Genomic DNA, 23,883 nt, shown 5'->3' with positions numbered 1-23,883 from the left:
CAACCAGCTCTAGTCAAGTTGTCATCTTGTTCACCACAGTGGATCATCAAAATGTATATCTGTAATGGCGAATCATCCTTATCTCGAAAACCAACCAGGTATAGCACACTTCAATTACATTAAACAGGAGGAAAAACAAAATAAGAAACATAACTGAAAGATTTGTTAACCAGGGCTCTGGAGGATACTAAATGTTTAAGCAAGCATACAGAGTATATGGAGCATAAAATGGAGTCCAAGATGGATGAGATGGAGCCTAAAATGTATTGTAAAAAGAACAAAAAGAATAAGGCATAGAGCAGAATCTAAAACAAATGCAACCAGCGCCAAGCTTTAATATGTAAAACAAGTTAACATCCTGCTTCAAAGAACTGAAACACATCTGGCAATCGAGACCAGTGTCAGAATATATATTTTAAGCTGGAATCATGATACACAAATTTTCTTTGGATTTTCAGATGGAGACTTCATTTGCATACATTTCTAAAACTCAAAGTAAGTTGTGGACAGTTGCAGCGAATGGCCATTACCATTAGTTGGGTAATGTAACCCCTCTAGTGTCTCGGGTATAGCACTCTACAACTCTGCTATAATTAAGTCAAACGAAATTGATTTACCTCTACTCCTGTGTCTGCAAGAGTTAACAACCAATGAGTATTCAAGTGGAAGTACAATGAAGACAATTCCAACAATAGTACAGTAGCTGCAAGGAAGTGAATGTTTTTTGAGTAGCTAATCAAACTTTGGTGCTGGCACAGATATTTGTTTAGCATTTTGTGTGTGTCATACAATGACAGAGTAGAGAAAGAAAAAAGATGGTGCAAGATTACGGATGAACTCAAAATATTTAGTAGGCACTTTTTCAGTCATTAGGCTTGCCACAGAAGTTTACCAGAGTTGTTGTCTCTTCTCACTCTGGCGTGCTCTACATTGATTGATTGACTGTAAAAAGGAGGTGAACTTACAGTGCTTTTGTTGTACAATACAAGATTTGGAAACATGATGAAAAGTAATGAGAGAATCATGCAATGAGATTTCATCTGTAATCCCTACTCATATTATTTGACACTCTCAAAAGTAAAGAGACTGAGAATCTGCACATTTGAGTCTTACAGTGTGACGCCAGCCATAGTAATCAAAAGCAAGGCCATGCTAGATAAATAAATTGATTTTAAAAACATATCTGACCAGGGCCGGATTAAAAGTTTTGGGGGCCCGTAGCACATTTCAAATTTGGGGGCCCTTTTGGTCTGCATCATCTGAAGTTTAGATTCTGAACAGTTCACACCGGACTAAATAATTATTTTACTCTCGATTATAATAAGAATCTTACAATATTTATGTGAATTTTATGTGTTGGGCCCCTAAAGTTTTGTTGTGTAAGAAATTTACAGTTTAAAAACGTAAAGATAATATTTTTAAAGACCAGTTTTTCAATGCTACACTTTTTCATTAACTATTGGATCCACCATTTGGGGGCCCCCGAAATTGCGGGGCCTGTAGCATATGCTGCATGTGCCTATTGGTTAATCCGGCACTGTATCTGACAGTAAAAATCTGTGGAAAAATAATCAGAATCTCCAATGAGATGGAAGATGGAAACTCCAATAAATCACGTTGATGTTCCTCACTACATTCTTGAAAACATCACTTGAGAATACCTTAAAATTTAAAACATAAATCAGTATTTGGTAAATACATTCCTAAGAGCCTTCATTGTTATATTTGACTTTCAGAAAAAAGAAACCTTGTTCTCCTGAAACAATAAGAAAGTGATACTTTTGTACTAATACAAATGTTACTATTATTATTTTTCCTTACTTCAGCTCCTCTTACAATGGTATTAAGCAGTGACTGCTACAGTCAAGAGTTCACTTAGGTTTTGACTGAAATTGATGATGGAGATGGAAATATGCACCTTTAGCACAAGGGAATAAGCTAAGAAGACCTTAGTGAATCTTGTAAGAGGCTCAATAAGTAAAAGTTAAAATAGGAGGAGAGTAGAAGAAAGGCCAAAAAGTGGAAAATAAAGCATTTTATAATGACATTAATATCAACTGCATAAGTTAGGAATATGCTTTGCTCTTAGGTATTCTTATGTATGTAGTCAGACTGAATGTTTCAGTTGGAAATAAAACAATTCCTTAACACATCTGAGGATGTAAGAACTGTGATTTACAAAAAAGCTGAGAACTTTCACAATTTTGTGGGGCATATCTGACACAATATTACAACATAAACTGCAGTTGAAAGTACAGTCTACATCTGTGTTAGTGATATTATAGACAAATATTGCCATTATACAATTACTTTCCTCATTGACAGTATTATATTAGATAGCGCTATAGATTTAATTGATGCTACACTAAATTATAGACATTAAATACCATCTATTTTATAGCTGGTGAAATATTACTGTTTTCATATGTTATTAGTGATTCATTAGTATCAGTGATTTTAAATAAACTATTATAACAGTCATACTAAGAAATTATCTTTTCTTATTTTGTGTGTCCTTTCTGAGTTGAAGTAACACAGCTAGACCTTCGGATCTTAGCAGACAACACATTCTTTTTCAAGTATCAATGACAAACTCCAAATGGAAGGAGATACTAAATTTACACAGTCAAGACTTGGTTCTCAGGTGGACTTCATTTATTATGTACCAGGTAGCCCACACACACTCATCAAGAACACAAAATAAATACTGCCAGTTATTCTTCAGTCAGTATCAGCCAAACATTCATCCAAACAAGAATAAAAAGCTCCTTTGAATATTCGCTTTATGCGCAAAAGACAATTCCACATTACATATCGATCAAGAAGACACAGTATGCGATTCAGAAAAATTCAATTGGCTTCATTTCTGCTTTCTTGCCAGCAGCAAAATTTTCTACAACATTTTACCATAGGCCAAAAAAGCAATTACACCAACTGCACATATGCGGTGACTGAGAAGCAATTCACTACCACGTCACATTTTACACAGTTTGGATATTTCAGTGCCTAGAAAGAAGTCAGGATTCCCACATAATTAAAAAATTACAATATGAAAAAATGAACCCTGAAATTGTTGTCATAGCTTTCACAAAGGAAGCAGGTAGCCAGCACTAAATACAAAGCTAACAATCTCCTCTGAAGTCTACATCAACCCAAAAGTTAAGACAATCCTGACTTAGCGAAGCTGAAAGCAAAGTTGTCCACAGCTTACCGGGGTGCTGCCATCAGACAAGGTATTCATACTGATAGAAGTGCTCATCTTTCCAGAAGACAGAGATGGTGGAGATGGGCTTCTTTTCTCCAAGCAGTGCTGATGAAGAGCATTCTGACGGTGAATGTATTCCCGCCATGATCGTTGAATGCTAAAGAAGAAACAATATATATATAATTTTAATTGAAACAGTAATTACATTTTAGAATGATAACATTGTCCAGAACATTATTGGTGAGCAGTTGATTTTCAATCCATCTCTCTAGGATCCTTCTGCATCTGTACAGATAGACAGGATATTTCTGGACACTTTAGATAGATGAGTTCTGTTAATTGAATTGTTACAAGTGAACTTTGGCCAGTGCTAATCTAATATCATATCCAGGACAGATTGTGTTCAAAGCTCCAGCTTTCCTAATACCCTGAATTAAATAAGATGGTTTGGTAATACATGGGCAATATTTGCCTATCACATTTTTAACATGTTTAAATACTATATGTACTCTTAAAATGAATGACATCCTGATCAAACATGCATACATAGCTCTAATTAATGGAAGGAATTATTAAGGATAAGATTGAGCAACACCTGGCAAGGACAGGAGTTATTCTGAACAGTCAGCATGGGTTCAGAAGAGGGAGGTCGTGTTTTAATAACATGCTGGAATTCTATGAGGAGGCAACAAAAGGATACTATCAAAGTGGAGCATATGATATTATTTATCTTGACTTTAGAAAGCATTTGATAAGGTGCCACATGAGAGGTTGGGCATCAAATTAAAAGAAGTGGGAGTTCAGGGTGATGTTTTTAGATGGGTGTAGAATTGGCTCAGATACAGGAAGCAGAGGGTGATGGTGCGAGGAACCTCATCAGAACTGGCTGATTTTAAGAGTGGTGTTCTACAAGGGTCAGTGCTGGGGCCGCTGCTATTTTTAATATATATAAATGATTTAGATAGGAATATAAGTAACAAGCTGGTTAAATTTGCAGATGATACCAAGATAGGTGGATTATCAGATAATTTGGAATCCGTTATATCATTACAGAAGGACTTGGATAGCATACAGGCTTGGGCAGATTTATGGCAGATGAAATTTAATGTCAGTAAATGTAAAGTATTACACATAAGAAGTAAAAATGTTAGGTTTGAATACACAATGGGCGGTCAGAAAATCGAGAGTACACCTTATGAGAAGGATTTAGGAGTCATAGTGAACTCTAAGCTATCGACTTCCCGACAGTGTTCAGAAGCCATTAAGAAGGCTAACAGAATGTTAGGTTATATAGCACGATGTGTGGAGTACAAGTCCAAGGAGGTTATGCTCAACCTTTATAATGCACTGGTGAGGCCTCATCTTGAGTACGGTGTGCAGATTTGGTCTCCAGGCTACAAAAAGGACATAGCAGCACTAGAAAAGGGCCAGAGAAGAGCGACTAGGCTGATTCCGGGGCTACAGGGGATAAATTATGAGGAAAGATTAAAAGAGCTGAGACTATACAGTTTAAGCAAAAGAAGATTAAGATGTGACATGATTGAAGTATTTAAAATTATGAAGGGAATTAGTACAGTGGATCGAGACTGTTATTTTAAAATGAGTTCATCAAGAACACGGGGACACAGTTGGAAACTTAAGGGTAAATTTCACATAAACATTAGGACATTTTTCTTTACACAAAGAACAATAGACACTTGGAATAAGCTACCAAGTAGTGTGGTAGACAGTAAGACGTTGGGGACATTCAAAACTCAACTTGATATTTTTTTGGAAGAAATAAGTGGATAGGACTGGTGAGCTTTGTTGGGCTGAACGGCCTGTTCTCGTCTAGAGTGTTCTAATGTTCTAATTGTGTTCATTGTTGCTAATATTGTCAAAGAACTAAAGAGGAAGTCTATTCTACAATGTGCTAAATTGTTCCCACTTTTGCAGCAACGAATAATAGAAGCCCCCAGGCTAATAAGTCTGTCACTCATTTCATTGCTGCCATTTCATGACCCAGATGGATTTCACACCAGATTAATTGAGAGCTCAGCATAATATAGTACTGTATACAGCACTGGCTATTATCAAAGCAAGAAACTCCATAAGGGGAGAATGATTCCAACAATTTGCCACTGAAAAAAGGACAATTTACTCAATGATAGTTTTTATTAGTTAGTCTTTCTAAAACAGTGGCATAACATTCATAAACCAATTTAATCCAATTTTGATTCAATCAGGACCCTTTCGGTTAATATAGTGCTCTTTTGTTAACTTACCTTGAGGCACCAGTGTGTCAAGAAGTTGAAAAACTCAAAAAAGAAAATAAATAACATAGAGAACAAACTGAACATAAAACTTCAAGACTAAACAAGAAAGCAACCGACCCACATGTCTTTGTGGAAAATGGCTGATTTCTGAGCTAAAGCAGAACCCATTACTAACGTTCCTAACATTAATTGAATTATTTTAAGTTCAAATTAACAAAACAGAGCATCATTATGCTATATATGTATTGCAGCAGTCAGTTTTAAGATAATAAAATACAGGAAGAGCAAACACAAGATATTATATTTTAGCTTCACTGTAGCTGACCTCTAGGTTTCAGAGATTTATTTATTGTGATATTGGTTCTATGCTTCTGAGAAATGTGACAGATGTTTCAAAGGTTTTACATGTCAGCCACACTAGCACACGCAAACATAAAGCCATTGACACTTCTTGATTGACATCAGCATCTGTACAAATCCTGAGACGACAGCATCAAGATTTGCAGTTTAATGTGATTAAGGTCATTTGAGCAAACACATTTCAGAAGCCGTTTTTTTCCCTCCCGTTGAAACCTTGATGTTCTTCATTGTAAATCACAAGAACACCCAGAGGCTGGAAAAGGAAAGGTGTAAAAGTCAAAACCCTTAGTTAATTTGAATGTATTTAGAGACCCCCAATTTTTTGTCTGCTATAGTCCCCTCGAGACACTCAGAAGCTGAATAAGCTTTTAAGGTTTATTGAGCTATCAATATTGAGATATCAATAAAACGGCACAATTCATGTCCACTTGCTTATTCAGAATGTTAAAAAGTGCAAAGTCAGAACTTACATGACGGCTTTGGCCTCCAGTGTCTGCATATTGAAACAGCATTTTTCAATATTATTTTCTCTGTCCTTTGTGAGCTGAGTGCTGCAAAACAAAGCAATTTCTTTAATTCAGAGAAAACAAACAGAATGAATTTGCTCTGCGCATAGCAGCCTATTCCATGTTTTTATGTGAACCCTCACTTGACACTTATTGACTTACTGGTGTCCAGACATCATTTTATGGTAATAATTTTTCATGAACTAATATCATCCATCCATTTTCCAACCTGCTTACACAATTTTGGTTCATATGATGTTGGTTCCCATATTGGCAGCACTGAGTATGAGGCAGAAGCCAACTGTAGACAGGGTGCCATTCCATCACAGGTCACATCCAAACACAAACCCAGATTTACTCATGTAGGGTTAATTTCATGTAACCTGGCATACTTTGGGACCTGACAGGAAAACCAAAGTATTTGGATTTGTTTTATTAATTTTGGGCAAATGCGAAGTACAAAATTCTCTTAAATGCAAATTGCACTAGTATGGTTGCCCTCCTTATAGGATAAGTTTGGTATTTTTCAAGTTGAAATTACTTCTTCACAATCATGGGATAACTAATTTGCCACATAAAACTGCACTCTAAAGTGAAACATATTTTATATATTTTAAAAAATAACTAGTTTGCTCTTGCCTTTAATAATGGAGGTTAAGGATAGAGGAATCTCAATATTAATAAAAACCATAAAACAAATACATCCATTTTTCAAGCCAAAAACGTTATCAAGCATTGATCCACATCTTCAGATTACAAATATATATTGCAAAACAGCATAGCCATGTAATTTTAGGAAAAAGCATAAAGTAAAACAATGTTGTGACATTCAGCCATTTTAAAAGGAGACTGGATGTCCATTTTACTGTGCTATTTGTCTTCCTCCGTGGCATCTTTCTGGTCCAAAGGCATGAATTCACCTCAGAAAGTTGTCGGAATTGCCCAGACGTCAATTACTGTCTCTGCTTTGTAAACTCCTAGTCAGTAATAACTAAAAAGTTACATGGTCGCGTATCTTCCTTCACATTACAGAAGATAATTTCATCATTTCGCAAAGATATTCCCTGCTGCCACTGGACTGGTAATGCACATGTACACTTCAATGAAAGAGATTATTGTAATGACTCAGGTTTGGGGAGTGGGTGTGAGAGATGGAGGAATGGAATTAGCCACTTTATGCCAACTGCTGGTGAGGCAACCCTAAAAAGGACTTTGTGTTAGCCTAGCTCTTTTGTCCTTTTGCCCACTTATGTATGACACCTGGCTCTGCCTCACTGCGCTCAACCAGGATCAGTGGCAACCCATATGCCACTCTGTCTCCCAGCTCCTCGCTACCATGTGCACGTTATGGCCAATAGACTGTAGCAGCTGGGAGACGCATCTGAAGTCTCTCTGAGTGCCGCGTCTGTGTAAGTTTGTGTAAGTCTGCTTCTGTAACCCCAATGTTAAAAAAGTCTGGCCTTGATGCTGACAATCTTAACAATTTCCGGCGTATTTCCCACTTACCTTTCCTGTCAAAAGTTCTTGAGCGTGTTGTAGCTTCCCAACTCACCAATTACCTAACCTCTAATAACTTGATGGAACCCTTTCAGTCTGGATTCAGGGCGCGGCACAGCTGTGAAACTGCTCTGCTACGGGTAACCAATGATTTGCTTATGGAAGCAGACTCTGGACAAACTAGCATATTAATTCTGTTAGACCTCAGTGCAGCATTTGACACAGTCAGACATGACATCCTACTGTCCAGAATGGAGAGCATGCTGGGTATCTCTGGCACTGCCCTCCAGTGGTTCAAGTCCTATCTGAGTGATAGGCAAGAGTTTGTTAGTCTTGGCAACAGCAGATCCAACTCCGTGCCAGTCACACAAGGAGTCCCTCAGGGCTCTGTCCTTGGTCCTCTGCTTTTCTGTATTTATATGCTTCCCCTTGGCCATATTATCCGTAGTTATGGATTGGGTTATCATTTTTATGCAGATGATACCCAGCTCTACTTCAATGTTAAAAGTGGAACTTCATCAGAGCTTTCTCAGCTCACAACCTGCCTTAGTGAAATTAAAACCTGGATGGAGCAGAACTCTTTAAAATTAAATTGCAATAAAACTGAACTCCTGCAAATTGGGACTAAAATGCAACTTAATAAAATGAGCTCCTTCCCAGTCCATCTTGGCAGTGATCTCATCAGACCTGCCTCTACTGTAAAAAATCTTGGTGTCATTTTTGATTCCTCCCTCACTTATTCCACCCACATAAATCACATTAAGAAACTTTCTTACTTTCACCTCCGTAACATATCCCGTGTTCGCTCCTTCCTCTCCTTCTCTAATGCTGAGAAACTTGTCCATGCTTTTATCACATCCCGCATCGATTATTGTAATTCCCTACTGGCAGGTGCCCCTTCTAATCTTATATCACAGCTCCAGCTTATTCAAAACTCAGCTGCAAGAGTCCTTACTCGAACCAGCAGCAGCGAGCACATCACACCCATCCTGCTCCGTCTTCACTGGCTCCCTGTGTCCTACAGAATCGAATATAAAATCCTACTAATAACCTACAAAGCTTTAAATAACCTCGCACCAAACTACATCAGTGACCTCCTCCATCACTATGTGCCTGCCCGCCCACTAAGGTCCTCTGACTCTGGTAATCTTGTTGTGCCCCTCACTAATCTACACTCCATGGGTGACAGGGCCTTCAGCTGTATAGCGCCCAGACTCTGGAATGACCTACCAAAATTAATCAGGTCAGCTGACTCCATGAATTCCTTTAAAAAACAACTCAAAACTCATCTGTTCAGGAAGGCTTTTAGCTCTATTTGACTTTATTACCTTTCTCTCAGTTTACATCTCTGTCAAGATGCCAATGTAACCTGTATGTGTGTGCTAGACCATCAATTATGTTGTCTGTTTTTTTTTCAGAATTTACTGTCTTAATCTTCTTTATTTATTTATCTGGTTTGTACAATGCTATATACTGTATATTCTGCCGTTCTTTATTATATTCTGTAAGTGCCTTGAGCATGGGAAAGGCGCTATATAAATAAAATGTATTATTATTATTATTAAGTTCAGATCAGTAAGTGATATATGTCATTACTATTCTTTATCTAGCCAAAGTCTTTACACAAGGAAACACACAATATTTTTGAATTTGAGTGACAAGATAATGCAAGCACTGTATAAATCAGAGGTCTTGTCAGAATTATAATAATTCTGTTTTTTTTTTTTTGTCTGCTTTGCTTGAGAAAGCAATAAATGTGCTAACATATCATGAGTGTACAACTTTTACCTTAAGGCCAGTGAACTGATATAATCACTAATACCATTGACTAGCTCTCTTCCAGGGTCTGTTAGCTTTCTGAATTTAGACTGACAAGCCTGCCAAGTAAGTAAAGCATCCCCTTAGGAAAACAGGTCAGTAGACGGCCTGCCAATTGTGTAGACCCCTGGTCAGTGATGTGAGAAAAAAGATGAATCACATCATCCAGCATACAAACAACAGTTCATAGAAACAGAAATTCCCTGGGATTTGTGAGCAATGAAATGCATTATTTTGTCCTCTATCAAGATGTTTAAACTATTTGTATACTAATAATAATGTTAGCATCGATCTATCAATATGTATTGCATAGATATTTAATTGTCAAACTTTGATAAATAAGAAAAACAAATTATATTAAAAGCACAAGCAGTATCCAACTGAATGAGATACTTAACATGTCAGAATGCTCATGCCGTTAATTAAAAATGCAGGCAAAAGTTAGGTACAAACTACAAGGGACCTTTAAAAGCTTCTTCCTAAGCCATTAATGTGAGGTACGCTATATACTCTATGAGGCCTGTGGACAACCCTTCAAATTATTTTGTTCAGATGTTTCAGCCACACTCATTGTTTATAGGCGCATAAAATAAAGCACATGGCCATGAAGTCTCAATTGATAAACAATGGCAGTAGACGGGTTGTACTGAAGAGCTCTGCAACTTGTGGCACTATCATAGGATGCCTCCTTTGCCAGAAGTCAGTATGTGAAATTTCCTCTCCGCTAGATCATCCTCAGTCAACTTTAAGTGCTATCATTGTGAAGTAGAAGCATCTGGAAGCAACAACAGTTCAGCCACAAAGTGGCAGACCATACAAACACAAAGAGAACTGCAGTGCATTGTGTGTAAAAATTGCCTGTCTTCTGATGCATTATTCACAACTAGGGATGTCACCACACCTACATTTATGTATTTGATGCCAATACCAATTAAATTTTTTGATACTCAATACCTTTCCATAACAAGGCAAAAACAAAAATCCCATTCAATGGCTTTATATTAAAGTACCTCTGTTATTGAAGTGAATAATATTGTGCCTTTTTCTGTAATAGAATATAAAATATATAAATATTAATAGTAACAACAGCATTAAAGTACTGGTATGTGCATCAAATAGTCACCCATCTATCATTTAAGTAAACTACTACTGACATTTATAAATATCAAAATACTGTAGAATGGAGGGCTTGAATTATAATGTGGGGATCATATTTTACATTTGTTCTCTAAGATTTTATCTCTAGTAATTGAAAAACACTGCTTAAAGTCCATATTAAAAATAAAAATTCAAACATTATTATATCTGTACATTTGAATTCCCATATATATTCGCGGATAAGTCAGAACTTGATTTTACCATATAATTTCTGGTATTTTATGTTGTCGGTCGTATAAGTCGAATGCGGAAAACTCACACTATTGGTCCAAGAGATTATGATATGCTAACACCTACCTGAGAGAGTAACCACGGAGCACACTGCCTTTTTTTTTTTAATGTATTGAACTTACGTGACCACGCAGTAATACACGAACTATTCCAAAGCAACGTTTGCACTGATTTGTGTTTTTTGTATCGCACACCCTTATACACCTTTATCGTAAGAGCATACCTTATCGACGATGGAGCGTTCGATCAGAAGAAAATATGAAGCTGGTTTTAAATTAAATGTCGTTGAAGAAGCAAAAGAAATTGGTAACTGCACTGCTGCAACAAAATTCTTTGCATCTGAGAAACTGAGGGAAGAAGATGTAAAAAAATTAAGTGTCGCATTTTTGAACAGGCGTATAAGTCAGGGTCTGATTTTATGATCGCTTTTTCTGATTTCAAGACTCAACTTATATGTGAGTATATATGGTAGTGAATTCCAAAATAATCCTGGATATTTCCATTTACAGTAAATAAACTCTTTAAAGTTGTTTTTGTGACAACATGTTTTAAAGTCTGGTTTGTCAGAGAACCACTGTGCTGTTTGTAACATTTTCTATTGTTAGCTTTATATTTGCATCATTAGCTGGTTAAAAAGTATTACTAAAGAGTAATATGTAACAGATGAGTCGAATGAATTCAAATTTCAAATGTCACAAACTCATGGCGATTTATTTTTCCAAATCTGTCCCTCCCTTTTTTATATTTGCATTCTCTATGACTTTAAACCTTTCAACGCAACCTCAATCTAGCCAATTTTAAATTAATCGTTTTTTTTTCAACACTCCTATTAAACAGCCTTTCTTTTGCGTTTTCAAGGTTACTTATATGAGTGATCAGACATTTTTATTGCCTGTGCACAAATCCAGAATTAGAAAATGACCTGGACTGTCATTAACTGTACTCAATACATTTATAACTGTGACACCGCAATACATTCTTCAGTGTACTATCAAAATGTATGTTCTTTAACTTACTAAATTAAAAGTTTACATGTCCAAATAACCACATTACTCACAGAGAAATCTATACTGTATGTGTTAACCTGGTCTCCCAGACACCAATAACCCAGTTTCTCTAAGAAGAATAAGGGTAAACATTGCATTTTAGAAACCAGATTTCTGTGAATAAACAGGTTATTAAAGCACATGTAAACACACAGATTGTAAACTCTTAACTAGGTTACATTTAAGGATTTTGTAGTCTGTACATGTATATGCACTCTGTTCACCTATGTTAGTGCATATGTTAGCTTCACACGCACTTTCAGCAGCCAGAGGTTGAAACGTCCACAAAGATAAATTTCATGAGGTAAATGCTTGGGCAATACATTATTCTCCTGGTTGAAATAGTCTGTCTCAATATTTCAGAAATCTCTAAATTTGTGCTGATGAGCTGAATGTACAGTGCTAAGCTCAGCAGCACAATCTTGGCAGCAGTAGGGTAATGAAGAAAAAGTACTGTGTGTTAGGCCGATTACTTTTTAAGGTAACAAGTAACCTAATATAATGCTCATTTTATTGAAGTAAAAATGCCTGTTTTATTATTGTCCCAGCAGCCCTGGGTGTATGGCAAGAAGCACACATACCAGTATGCCAGCCCTTTGCTGGGCTCAGTTGCACTGCCAAGCAGGGAAGAGTGTGCTGCATGCAATCAGGTTACAAAGAATCCTATAAATAAAGTGTTAGTTTAATTTGAATCCAGCTATTAGCTGTAGATATGCTGAAACAGTGTGATTGGGTTACGTAGCAGCCAGTGTACATACCGCAAACTATTGAATGTTCAGGCTTCATGCTTGTTTTTGGATTCATGGTGGCTGAACATTAAACACTTAACTCTTTCTTGTTCAGAGCATTTTGCCAAAGGGGAACTCCAGAGGTGTATTCACGAATGCTAAATGGAAATTTTTAAGAAACCAGACTTCTGCCTTAACCGGGTTACTCACTTTATGTGTACATGTAAATGCACTAAATAACACAAGGTACATAAATGTGGTATCCAATATTTAGAACTCCTCCAAGGGGCGAGTCAATTCCACCTTCTTGTGACTGCAGGGCAGAGGCTCCAGGCTGAAGATGTAAATCTCTCATAAAAGTGGCAATGTGTGAACCCACTGTATGTGCATGTGTTTTGAATTTTTTTCCTCACGCATTATTGTGCCTTCCAAAGTAATTTGTCTTCTTGCAATCATTAATGCATGCGGTTCTCTTTCTCTCTCTACTGACACCATAAAAAAATCTCGTACTATTACATTTCTTCTGACATCTCTATTCAGAACAGAATTCCAAACTGCTTCTGAAAGCAGCATTATAATGCATGACAACTGGGTGTTGTGATAATTCATAAAATTGGATTTCATGGCCAAGCCACTGCGCACAAGTCTAAAACTACTGTGCACAATGCCAAGTGTCTGATGGAGTGGTGTAAAGCATGCCGCCATTGGACTCTGGAACAGTGGAAACATGTTCTCTAGAGTGATGAATCTGGGCTTGGCATATGCGAGGAGAACACAACCTTCTGGTCTACATAGTCCCTACTGTATAGTTTGGTGGAGGAGGCGATAATGGTCTGGGGCTCTTTATCACGGCTTGGGCTAGATCCCATGGTGCCAGTGAAAGATATTGTTAATGCAACAGCATACAAAGATAGTTTAGACAACTGTGCACTTCAAATGTTGTGGCAGTAGTTTGAAGAAGGCTCTTTTCTGTTGTAGCATGACTGTGAAACTGCACACAAAGCCAGGTCCATTAAGACATAGTTTGATGAGTTTAGTGTGGAGGAACTCAAGTGGGCTGCACAGATCCCTCATCTCAACCTTACTGACCTTTAGGATTACCTGGAATGCCAATTGCAAGCTAAGCCTTCTCATCTGGCATCGGTACCTGACCTCACAAATGCTCTGTTGGCTGAACGGGCACAAATTTCCACAGACACACTCCAAAATCTTATAAAAGGCCATCCCAGAATAGTGGATGTTGTTACGGGCACATAGGTGTTGGGAACGACATTGTAACTTCATATTAATGCCAAAGGTTCTGGAATGAAATGTGCAACAAGGTCATATAGGTGTCATTAGCCATATGTACACTTCAGTTCACTAAGGCTTGGTGTTAATATAGCTTTATTTTGGTGGTTCAGCACCTTGTCAGCATGTGAGATATCGCATTTTAATATGGCTATAGGTCTATAAGTTTGTACCAATGAAGAACAGAGAAGTGTTGTTCTAATTTTTGTGGGCTGAAAGTGCCAAAGGAGGGGAAATTCAGATCTGTTTATGTACTCTTTATGGGGGCAAAGCTTTCATCAAAGTATACATGAGTGGAAAGAGATTTTCAAAAATGGCCATACAAATGTGAACGGTTCAGAACACTTGGATGACAATCAACATTAATCACCGATACAAAGCTGCAAGAAACTAGAGCCATCTTTCTAAAACCAACAGAACAGTAACAGTAGAGGAAATTGCATTACAGCTAGAAAGGTAATTGATTTGCCGGTGTTGATGAAGTGAATGAAGTGGAGCATACCTTTTCTTCTGAAAGTGTTCAGAAGCTTGTAGACTGCTATTATAAACCGGGACACTAACATAATTGTGTCAGTGTCCAGCCTGCTGAGAACTCATGAGAAACTGTGTCTAACAAGAAACTAGGAAGAAACTCCTGATGAGAAGGTATAATAAACAGAAAGGAAGCTGAGGTTTAAAGTGCATACTTCTAGATTGTGATGCTCAGATATTAGTTTTCAATTAAAGGAAGACTGCAGGCCTGAATGCTTGGATCTAAAAGTGAAAGTTTCTGACAGCTCCTTAATGCTGTGGGTTACATAGTTGACTGCACTCTGGTATTTTTGCGATAGGGTTAGGGTTGGGACTTATGGTCATATGAAATTGGATTACTGCTCTCTTACCACATCTGATTCAAAGACTGAATTTTACTATGTTACATTGACAGGAAAAAAACTAAAACGATTTAGGGATAAAAGAAAGTTTAAGAGGTAATCAAAATGAGAATGGATCATTTTCATTTATTTTGAGGCCTAGGTTCAAAGCTCAAAAACAACCAACAGGCTCCCACCAGCTAGTCCCCTGTTATAGGACTGGTGATCTGCTACCAGATACAAATTATAAGTTACTTTGCTTTATTGCTGTAAGAATGTCATAGAAATGGCAGTGACAAGAAATTTGACTTGATGAAACTCATACAAAACAAACAAAATGGTAATTATCATGTCCCAAAAGCCACCAAACAGCAAATTTAACAAACACATTTAGGCATATTTATCAAAAAATAATTATACTTAATACTGTAATTTATTTGTAGTGCACCAGTTGTAAAAGACTAAAACTAATCCTGCATAACAGCACACTTCAAGCTTTGCATTTGATCAAAGTGATAGGTATGACTGTTTTAATAGTTCTAAATATATATATAGAAGATTTTGTCTTTGCTTTCTCTCTCTAGTATCCCGTAATGACACTAGGCATTTGGCCAAAGTACTCTGTGGTCTTTTCACATGCTTGAAAGGCTGAAGGATACTAGTGCTAAGATAATACTTGCAGCATCTACTGTAATCTTCTAAGACTTTTCATCATACATAGATAATACAAACTGCATTATCACTCCTACTACTGTTAAATGACCAGATGGGGTGGGGGGTGGTGGTCTCATGGCCATTGGTTCCTAGAGGGCATCTTGTTGGTTGGAGTTTTGGATTTCTTCTCCTCTCTGGCCAACTAACCACAGCATGCTATCAAACTGGACATTGAATTTTAACTATCAGAGACTTCATCATTTTACCTCTTTTATAACTTTACTTTTGTTTATAACTTGTAAAACATTTTGAGGTACAGATATATATTAAAGTTAAAAATAAATAAATAGGTAAATAAATGTTATTTAGGTCAAGATGTTAAGTGGATGTAGTATATCACAACTTGTGGCTAAATAGTATAATTAAATTCTGGTCCCGAATAATAATGAATTGCTTAGCAACAGAGTACATGTGAAAATAAGAGTAAAGCTAATTGACTTCATGGGAAGGCAAGTATAATTCTTAAAGGCCTTCATCTTCAGCCTACGTTGTTACACTTCATTCCTGCCATATAGGGCCTCCTTTATTGTCTTATATTCCTGATCTGATAGTCTGATGACAAGACAATGAAGGCAGACACTACCTCCATTTCACTTCTGAATAAGCTTAACGTGTTTTTCACCTGATTCGAGCTTGCTAACTTGGACCGGTTTGTGCGAATTACTGCAGCACCGCAAGACTCCAGCTTGAGGATCTCTAAGGATGAAGTGACGAGGACTTTCTCCCAAGTCAGCAACCACAAAGCAGCCAGCCCAGATGGACTTTCAGGTCACATTTTAAAAACATGATGCATCCAGCTAACTGCTGTCTTTACAGACATTTTAACACATCTTATAGTTTCATCAACAACCTCACCCTCAATATTAGAAAAACTAAAGAACTGATCACAGATTTCCTCAAGCAGGTGAGAGAACATCATCCCATTTACATCAGAAGGGTGGGCTGTGGAGCAGGTTAGCAGCTTCAGGTTCCTTGAGGTGATTTTGCAACTTCTCTCATTGCACTAAGTATCATAGTTCACTTGTAGTACCGATTTATTTGTGTGAATCTGAGATAGCAGCTGCAGGCCAAGGAGAGAAGGGCTGGACCCTCCTCACTCACACGCAAGCCTCCATTCCAGTAGTTCTGCCTCTCGCTACGTGTTGGAGCATACCGTGCCTCCGCTTAGCTTGCGATACCCGTTTGTTCAACAGACATTATCATCTACAGATTTTAAGGAGTAATGTTTGACATTTTTGACAGAGAGATCATGTGTTTTAGAGGGTAGCTGCTAATTGCCAGAGGTATCATGGCCACGTGCTTTTCTCCCTACGCAGGGGACGCACTCCCGTCAGAGCTGAACACAATCAGATATAGTGCCAACATTTGACGTTGGAGTGTACCTACCTTCTGCTTGGTCACAATTACATTTTCTTTAACTGATTTTTAAAATTTGTCCTGTTTCACTACTACATGGGCGGAGCCGCGTGGGACAGCTAGTCAAATAAAAATACAAGATGGGAAACACTGTCATATAGGAAGCAACCTCTGAAAAGGATTCAGGGGTTTATGTTGACCCAACATTTTCATCAAGTAAATAAAGCATACAAGCAAATAAAATGTTAGGTTATATCATAAAAACTATTGAATTTAAGTTGAGGGACGTTAGGATCAAACTATATGATGCACTATTAAGACTGCATCTGGAGTATTGTGGGCACCACAATACAAGAAAGACATAGCAGCACTTGAAGCTGTGCAGAGGAGGGCAACCAGGTGAATCCTAGGACTTAAGGACATGTCCGACTCTCAGTGACTCAGAAAATTAAATCTGTTTAATCTCGAGCTAAAGAGATTGCTTGGAGGCCTAATTCAGGTATTTAAAATCTCCAAAGGCACTGACAAAGTAGATCCAGTAACATTCTTTTGGCTTAAGGGTGAATCACATAGTCAAGGACATCAGTGAAAATTAAGGGGAAGTGCATTTAGGACTGAAGTCAGGAAGCACTTCTTTACCCAAGGAGACTCTGGAGCAAAGTACCAAGACATGTAGTTGAAACATAAACCTTGACAACCTTTATGAAGTATCTGGATGAGATATTGGGATAGCTTAGCTTTTAGCTAAAGAAAATAGGCTCGATGGACCAAATGGTTACCTCTAATTTGTCAAACATTTTTTTGTTTTTATAAATGTATTTTCATTCACAAAAATGGCCTAATGTAAATTAAAGTTTTTAAAAAAAAATTTATTATTTCTGTAATTGTACTGTATCACCTTAAAACTACTTACATTTCATATGTGTTTAAAAAGCTAATACCTAAGTACGAAATTCACAATTTAAAATATATACTATAATATTTCCATCAGATTGCTCTTCTCAATGATACAATCTAAAATTTGCATTGTCAAGATTAGAGATATAATATTTTTTAACATGTGCTTATGGAATGATTGGCAAATATGACTACAAAACAGCCTTACCATCTCATTGAAATAATCACAGTATATGTACCAAAAGAATACTTGCAGATATTGATTTGTGACATTGTCTGGCTTAAATATTCTTAGTATTGCAGCAGACAGCTGATTGCCCTCAAGGTGAGCGGGGCTTGATGCCTGATTGACAGCGACCTGTCATACAGGTACATGGAATGCTGCACATAAGACAAGTCCTGAGAAGGTTTGCACTACATTTTGTTAGCGCAGAAAGATTAAAGAATGCAGGCAGAAACTTTCAGAAAGGAAAATAAATATCAGCTCCATGTAGAAGAAGGGAGAGAATGCAACAGTGAGATGGTCAATGAGTGACATCCCAGGGTATGGACAGATGATTTATCATTGTTAAATAGACAAGCTTTCCATCTCTGTATTTGTTACAGTATATATACATTGAGAGTATACTCATTACTCTTGGCAGAGGGTGATCTTGAAAATGCACCCTGTAAGTGGAGGTAGGACTAACATTGGTTTAATGGATAACAGTATGTGTCCATGTAAAGGCAGGTATAATAGATGCCGTGGATAAATAAACTGGTTTATGATGTATGTTTATTTAACCAGCTAATATCTAAAAGATACTTTCATGGTAAATATACTGTAACAAATACCGAGATGAAAAGACAGAGATTTAAACAAACATTAGACATATTTATTTTACTAAGACAGAACCTCTGTCCATAACCCCGGAATGCGTAGTACCATTAGTCACACTTTTCTACTGTTACCTTCCACACGGGATGCCTCATAAAATAACAAATGAGCAATTGGTACTACAGTGATCCCTCCTCCATCGCGGGGGTTGCATTCCAGAACCCCCTGCGAAAGGAGAAAATCCGCGAAGTAAAAACCATATGTTTATATGGTTATTTTTATATTGTCACGCTTGGGTCACAGATTTGCACAGAAACACAGGAGGTTGTAGAGAGACAGGAACTTTATTCAAACACTGCAAACAAACATTTGTCTCTTTTTCAAAAGTATAAATGTGCTCCATGACAAGACAGAGATGACAGTTCCGTCTCACAATTAAAAGAATGCAAACATATCTTCCTCTTTAAAGGACTGCGCGTCAGGAGCAGAGACTGTCAGAGAAAGAGAGAAAAGCAAACAAAAACCGAATGGTGCTGTTTGAGCGTTTAAGTATGCAAAGCACCTTGCGGGAAGCATATCGCTTGACAACGCAGCCGCAAGTAAGCCCAGCAAGGAAGGGAGCAATGTGAAGGTAGTCTTTCAGCATTTTTTAGACGAGCGTCCGTATCCTCTAGGGGTGCAAACAGCCCCACTGCTCAAACCCCCTCCGTCAGGACTAGAGAATGTCAGAGCGAGAGAGAGAGAGAAAAGCAAACAATCAAAAATCAATACGTGCTGTTTGATCTTTTAAGTATGCAAAGCACCGTGCGGGAAGCATATCACGCAACAAAGCAATCACAAGTAAGGCCAGCAAGGAAGGGAGCAATGTGAAGGTAGTCTTTCAGTGTTTTTTAGATGAGCGTCCGTATCCTCTAGGGGCGCGAACAGCCCCCCTGCTCACACCCCCCTCCGTCAGTAGCAGAGAATGTCAGAGGGAGAGAGAGAGAGAAAAGCAAACAATCAAAAATCAATACGTGCTGTTTGATCTTTTAAGTATGCGAAGCACAGTGCGGGAAGCATATCGCTTGACAAAGCAGCCATATGTAAGCCCAGCAAGGAAGAGAGCAATGTGAAGGTAGTCTTTCAGCATTTTTTGAGGAGCGTCCGTATTCTCTAGGGGTGCGAACAGCCCCCATGTTCACAATATATTTGAGGAGTTTTATTTAATAGCAATACATGCTCTGATTGGGTAGCCTCTCAGCCATCTGCCAATAGTGTCCCTTGTATGAAATCAACTGGGCAAACCAACTGAGAAAGCATGTACCAGAAAGTAAAAGACCCATTGTCCACCAAAACCCATGAACCAGCGAAAAATCTGCGATATATATTTAAATATGCTTACATATAAATTCCGCGATAGAGTGAAGCCGCGAAAGTCAAAGCGCGATATAGCGAGGGATTACTGTAAATACAGCTACTCTTGCCCTGTCCCGGGTTGTGTAACATGGCTGGTCAGACTTCCCACTATTGCACTCTCATTCTGCGATTCACCAAAACACAATGTCATCTTCTGCATAGATCTCTTCTCGGAAAGTCTCTGCCTGAATTCTTGAATCTTACCAGTCTTGTAGAATATAGCATGAACCACCCTAAGACTTACGTAGTGCTGAGGATACCTGTCTTACTTTGTCACTGTCAATCAGACTTTCAGTCCTGTCCTTCTTTAGGTCAGGCTGCTATATTTCCGTGCAACGATGTCACAATTTAATCAATATAAAATACTTATGTTAAACATATTGTGATTATTTTAGTGAGATGATGCCAGGGCCTTGTGACTTTAGTAGCCACAGAGGGGTTCTTTCTGCATTGTAGGCATTTATCTTGACTGTTAAAAAAATATTACAGTAAGTCACTTAAGTTAACAATTCAAGTTTTTAAACTGCATCATCATGTGATAGAAATATTATAATATTTTAATGACCAGGGATTGCTGCGGTGAGGAGAATTTTCCTCTTTATGGTGTATCCTATTGAGGGGCTTCTTTGACTATGCCACTCAGGTCTTTAGCAGCATCATGGATACGTAGCCTCTTTGTTTCTTTGCCCACTCATACATGCTGCTAGTCTTACTCTGCTCAATTGGGGTCAGAGGCAACCCATATGCCACAGTGTTCTCTTGGCTCCCTTTAAGTCAACCCAAGGCCAGGTTCATTAGTGACAACACATCCTGCTGACAGGCTTAACAGCCTGGAGATGCAAGCTTTCTAAATGTCCCCACCCAGTTACCTGATTTCCATGGGCTGCTTTGTAGCCAAATTCTCCATGGAATCCCCACCCTCTTGGGCTGTCCACGGTCACCTGAGGAGTGTGTCCCTCTCAGATCCGGACTATATAAATAAATATTGTTTAATAAGTGAGTATTAGCTGGTTAAACACACAGGCAATGTGAGTTTTTAAGGTGATTTCTGCTTCAGCACATATGCAGAAATCATAAATTATCTCTTGTTATTGAAGTTCTACACTCAATAACTTATGAAATTAGGCTTTTTTAAGGAAATGTAGTTACATTTGTTTATTTATTTATTTCACATATTGTATCAAGCTGTGCCAAGACTCTCCACTTCAGACCTCCAGCCACAGACCCCTGAATGAGGTCACAGGGTCCAGGAGCTAGAGCAGCCACAGTAGGGTCTGACACTGGCAGTCTGCAGGAGACTCTGTTGGGAAATTAGGCTTTCCAGTGGACTAGTACCTGATGCAGGCTTGCTTCCTGTCTTGTGCCTGATAAAATCCTAGCTCCTGAGAAAACTGATTGAATGCCAGGTATTTTGTGATAAATTGATGGTTCAGTCAAATGTATAAAAATTTATGCTCTTTTCAAAAATGAGAAAATCAGTTTAAGATCATTTCATAACCAGACAATTACGAATTAAATACAATAAAATTAACACCGATGTTTAATTTTTAGTGAGTTTGTATTTATCTACTGGCCAGTCAATTCAGTTGTACAGTATATAAAGTTTGATATGCTGATAATGTGTAGAATAGTGAAAAGTTAAAAAGATGTGCAACTAAAAGAATTATAGTGCATCTGATTTGAAAAAAAGAGAATGAACTGGCTGAGAAAACAGTAGACAGGTAATGAAGGTACCTTTCATATTTGAAAACAATGAATTGCTGACATTTGTGAAATGTGAGAGATCTAAGACTACAGAATCCCATAAAGTATTGATTATCTGTTAGACAACACACTCTAAGTGACACCTGGAATTTGTGCGAGGGCTCATAAAGCACAAAACTTTGCCACAAGTTCACATACCCACTAAAGACAAGAGAAGAACTGCACGTCATAAGATTGCAAACAGAATGCATATTGCGGTAGTTCATCTCATTTCTTTTGTGCTGGTCTAATAAAAAAAAAAAAAAATGCAAAGCGCAAGGTAAGTCAAATCCCAGAGCGTCACTTGAAAGATAAGGGTTAAAGGAATTACAAATGTGCAGGAGTGAACTGAATGCATAAAGAGGAATTTACTGTAGAAGCTTTTAGCATTAGCAATTTAGCCGAGCACCTTGGCACCAGTCTTAAATCCTCAGCTCGTTTTTATTGATGAGTTTCACTGGTGCTGCATTGTGAAGAAAATGGGTTTTAAACCTCAGATTTGACACATCTAAGCAGGGATGAGAACTGAATAATGTCCATTGTCTATTGTGTCATCAATTAGACCTCTTTCACAAGTGTTGCAAATGTTGCATGTTTGACCTACATATAATTAGACATAACAATATATATTAAATCTAAATGAGCTGGAATGGTGCTTTTAATTTGCTATCATGTTGCTTGTTAAATGGCAAGTGGAAAAAATCAATGTTTGTTACTAAATTATGTAACTTTTAAAAACGGGTTTACAAAGTTAAAAGCAGTCTTCAACAGTAGAAGTGAACACGAGCCTTAGACAGCATCAGAATATATTTGTTCTCTTATTCCTAGATAGTACTAACTATCTGCAACTCAGCCAACTGAAATTTAATGTTGCGTGCGAGTTTTCAGTGGCTACCACCAGCTGGTACTCTAATCAGGGTAAAGGCAACCTAAAATAAAGATTGATTAATTGTTCAGTTTGTGGAGTTTCTCTCTGGACAGTATAGTTTTCCCTGCATATTGCTAAAGATGGGCATATTAGGCTAATTGGTGATTCTGAGTTAGCTGTGGTATGTGCACAAGTGTGTCCTGCCATGGACTGGCAGCCCATCTAGGACTAGTTTCTGCCTTGCACCCAATCTTGCGGGATTTGCTTATAGGTTTCCATGACTCTGGAATAGATTAAGTGGTTTAATAATGAATGGTTGGACAAATAATTGACCAACAATTGGCAATGCAGAAACTGAATGTGAATGGTCAACTCTTTAGAAAAAGTTAGCCTCATGGTATATATCTATAATAAAATACATTTCTATATTACATATTTAGTAGTGTCAAAGAAATGATGATCTAGTGCATATTTGCTCACAAAGCTTTCTTAAAGAGTCTGGGGAGTGAACGAGACCCAAACCCTGACACAAACACACAACCACAGTCCTGGGTTCTGTAGAAGAAGAATGTTCTCCTCAGCACCATGTATTTTGTGTGTTTAGTAAATTAGAATTTTTATAATAACTATTTTGTAACTTGCCAGTGAGAGACGCTTTGGCTTATGAACTAACAAAAAATATGTTATTCCAGGGTTCAGGAGAAATAGTGTCCACATGAATAAAATGTAAGCTGTTTCTTGTTTTCCCTTTCTCAAAGTGAATGTTTCAGGGACAAGGTCACAAGGCTGCAGAAAGTACATGTAGTTTATGCAAAGGCGTCTCTCCTGTGCTCAGCTTTGAAAACACAGATAATGCTTAGCTCAACAGACATATTGTTTAACTTTACTGTGTTGATAAGGATGTTCTTTCTGTCTTATTAATCATGAGATGCTGAAGTATAAAAAACCCCTCCTGGCTTTTGATCAGGGTTCAATTGAGCTTTGCGGCAACAAGTTATGCTCTTTTGAATCTCTACTTACTGTGACTCCGAATGAAATAAATAAAGAGAATTGAGAAAATATTATCTGCCTGCTTTTCAGTGTGCCTTTTTCGTCCACAGTTCAAATAAAGGATGGTTTTAATATTCACAATTCCTCAGTTAAGTACA

General features: G+C 37.7%; 1 protein-coding gene across 2 annotated transcripts in view; it reads right to left on the bottom strand.

The window, feature by feature from the left end:
* Positions 1–23,883, bottom strand: part of schip1 (schwannomin interacting protein 1) — a 982,269-nt gene that overhangs the window by 632,867 nt on the left and 325,519 nt on the right. For both annotated transcript variants that reach the window (XM_028794440.2, XM_028794442.2), the window contains 2 exons: positions 6,291–6,371; positions 3,212–3,362 (listed from right to left, as the gene is read on the bottom strand). In XM_028794440.2, the coding sequence (XP_028650273.1) occupies positions 3,212–3,362; positions 6,291–6,371 (232 nt within the window). The remainder of the gene's footprint in view (positions 1–3,211; positions 3,363–6,290; positions 6,372–23,883) is intronic.

Source organism: Erpetoichthys calabaricus, chromosome 2, assembly GCF_900747795.2.
Source record: "Erpetoichthys calabaricus chromosome 2, fErpCal1.3, whole genome shotgun sequence".
NCBI classification, from domain to species: Eukaryota; Metazoa; Chordata; class Cladistia; order Polypteriformes; family Polypteridae; genus Erpetoichthys; species Erpetoichthys calabaricus.
This window is presented reverse-complemented; position numbering and strand designations above follow the sequence as displayed.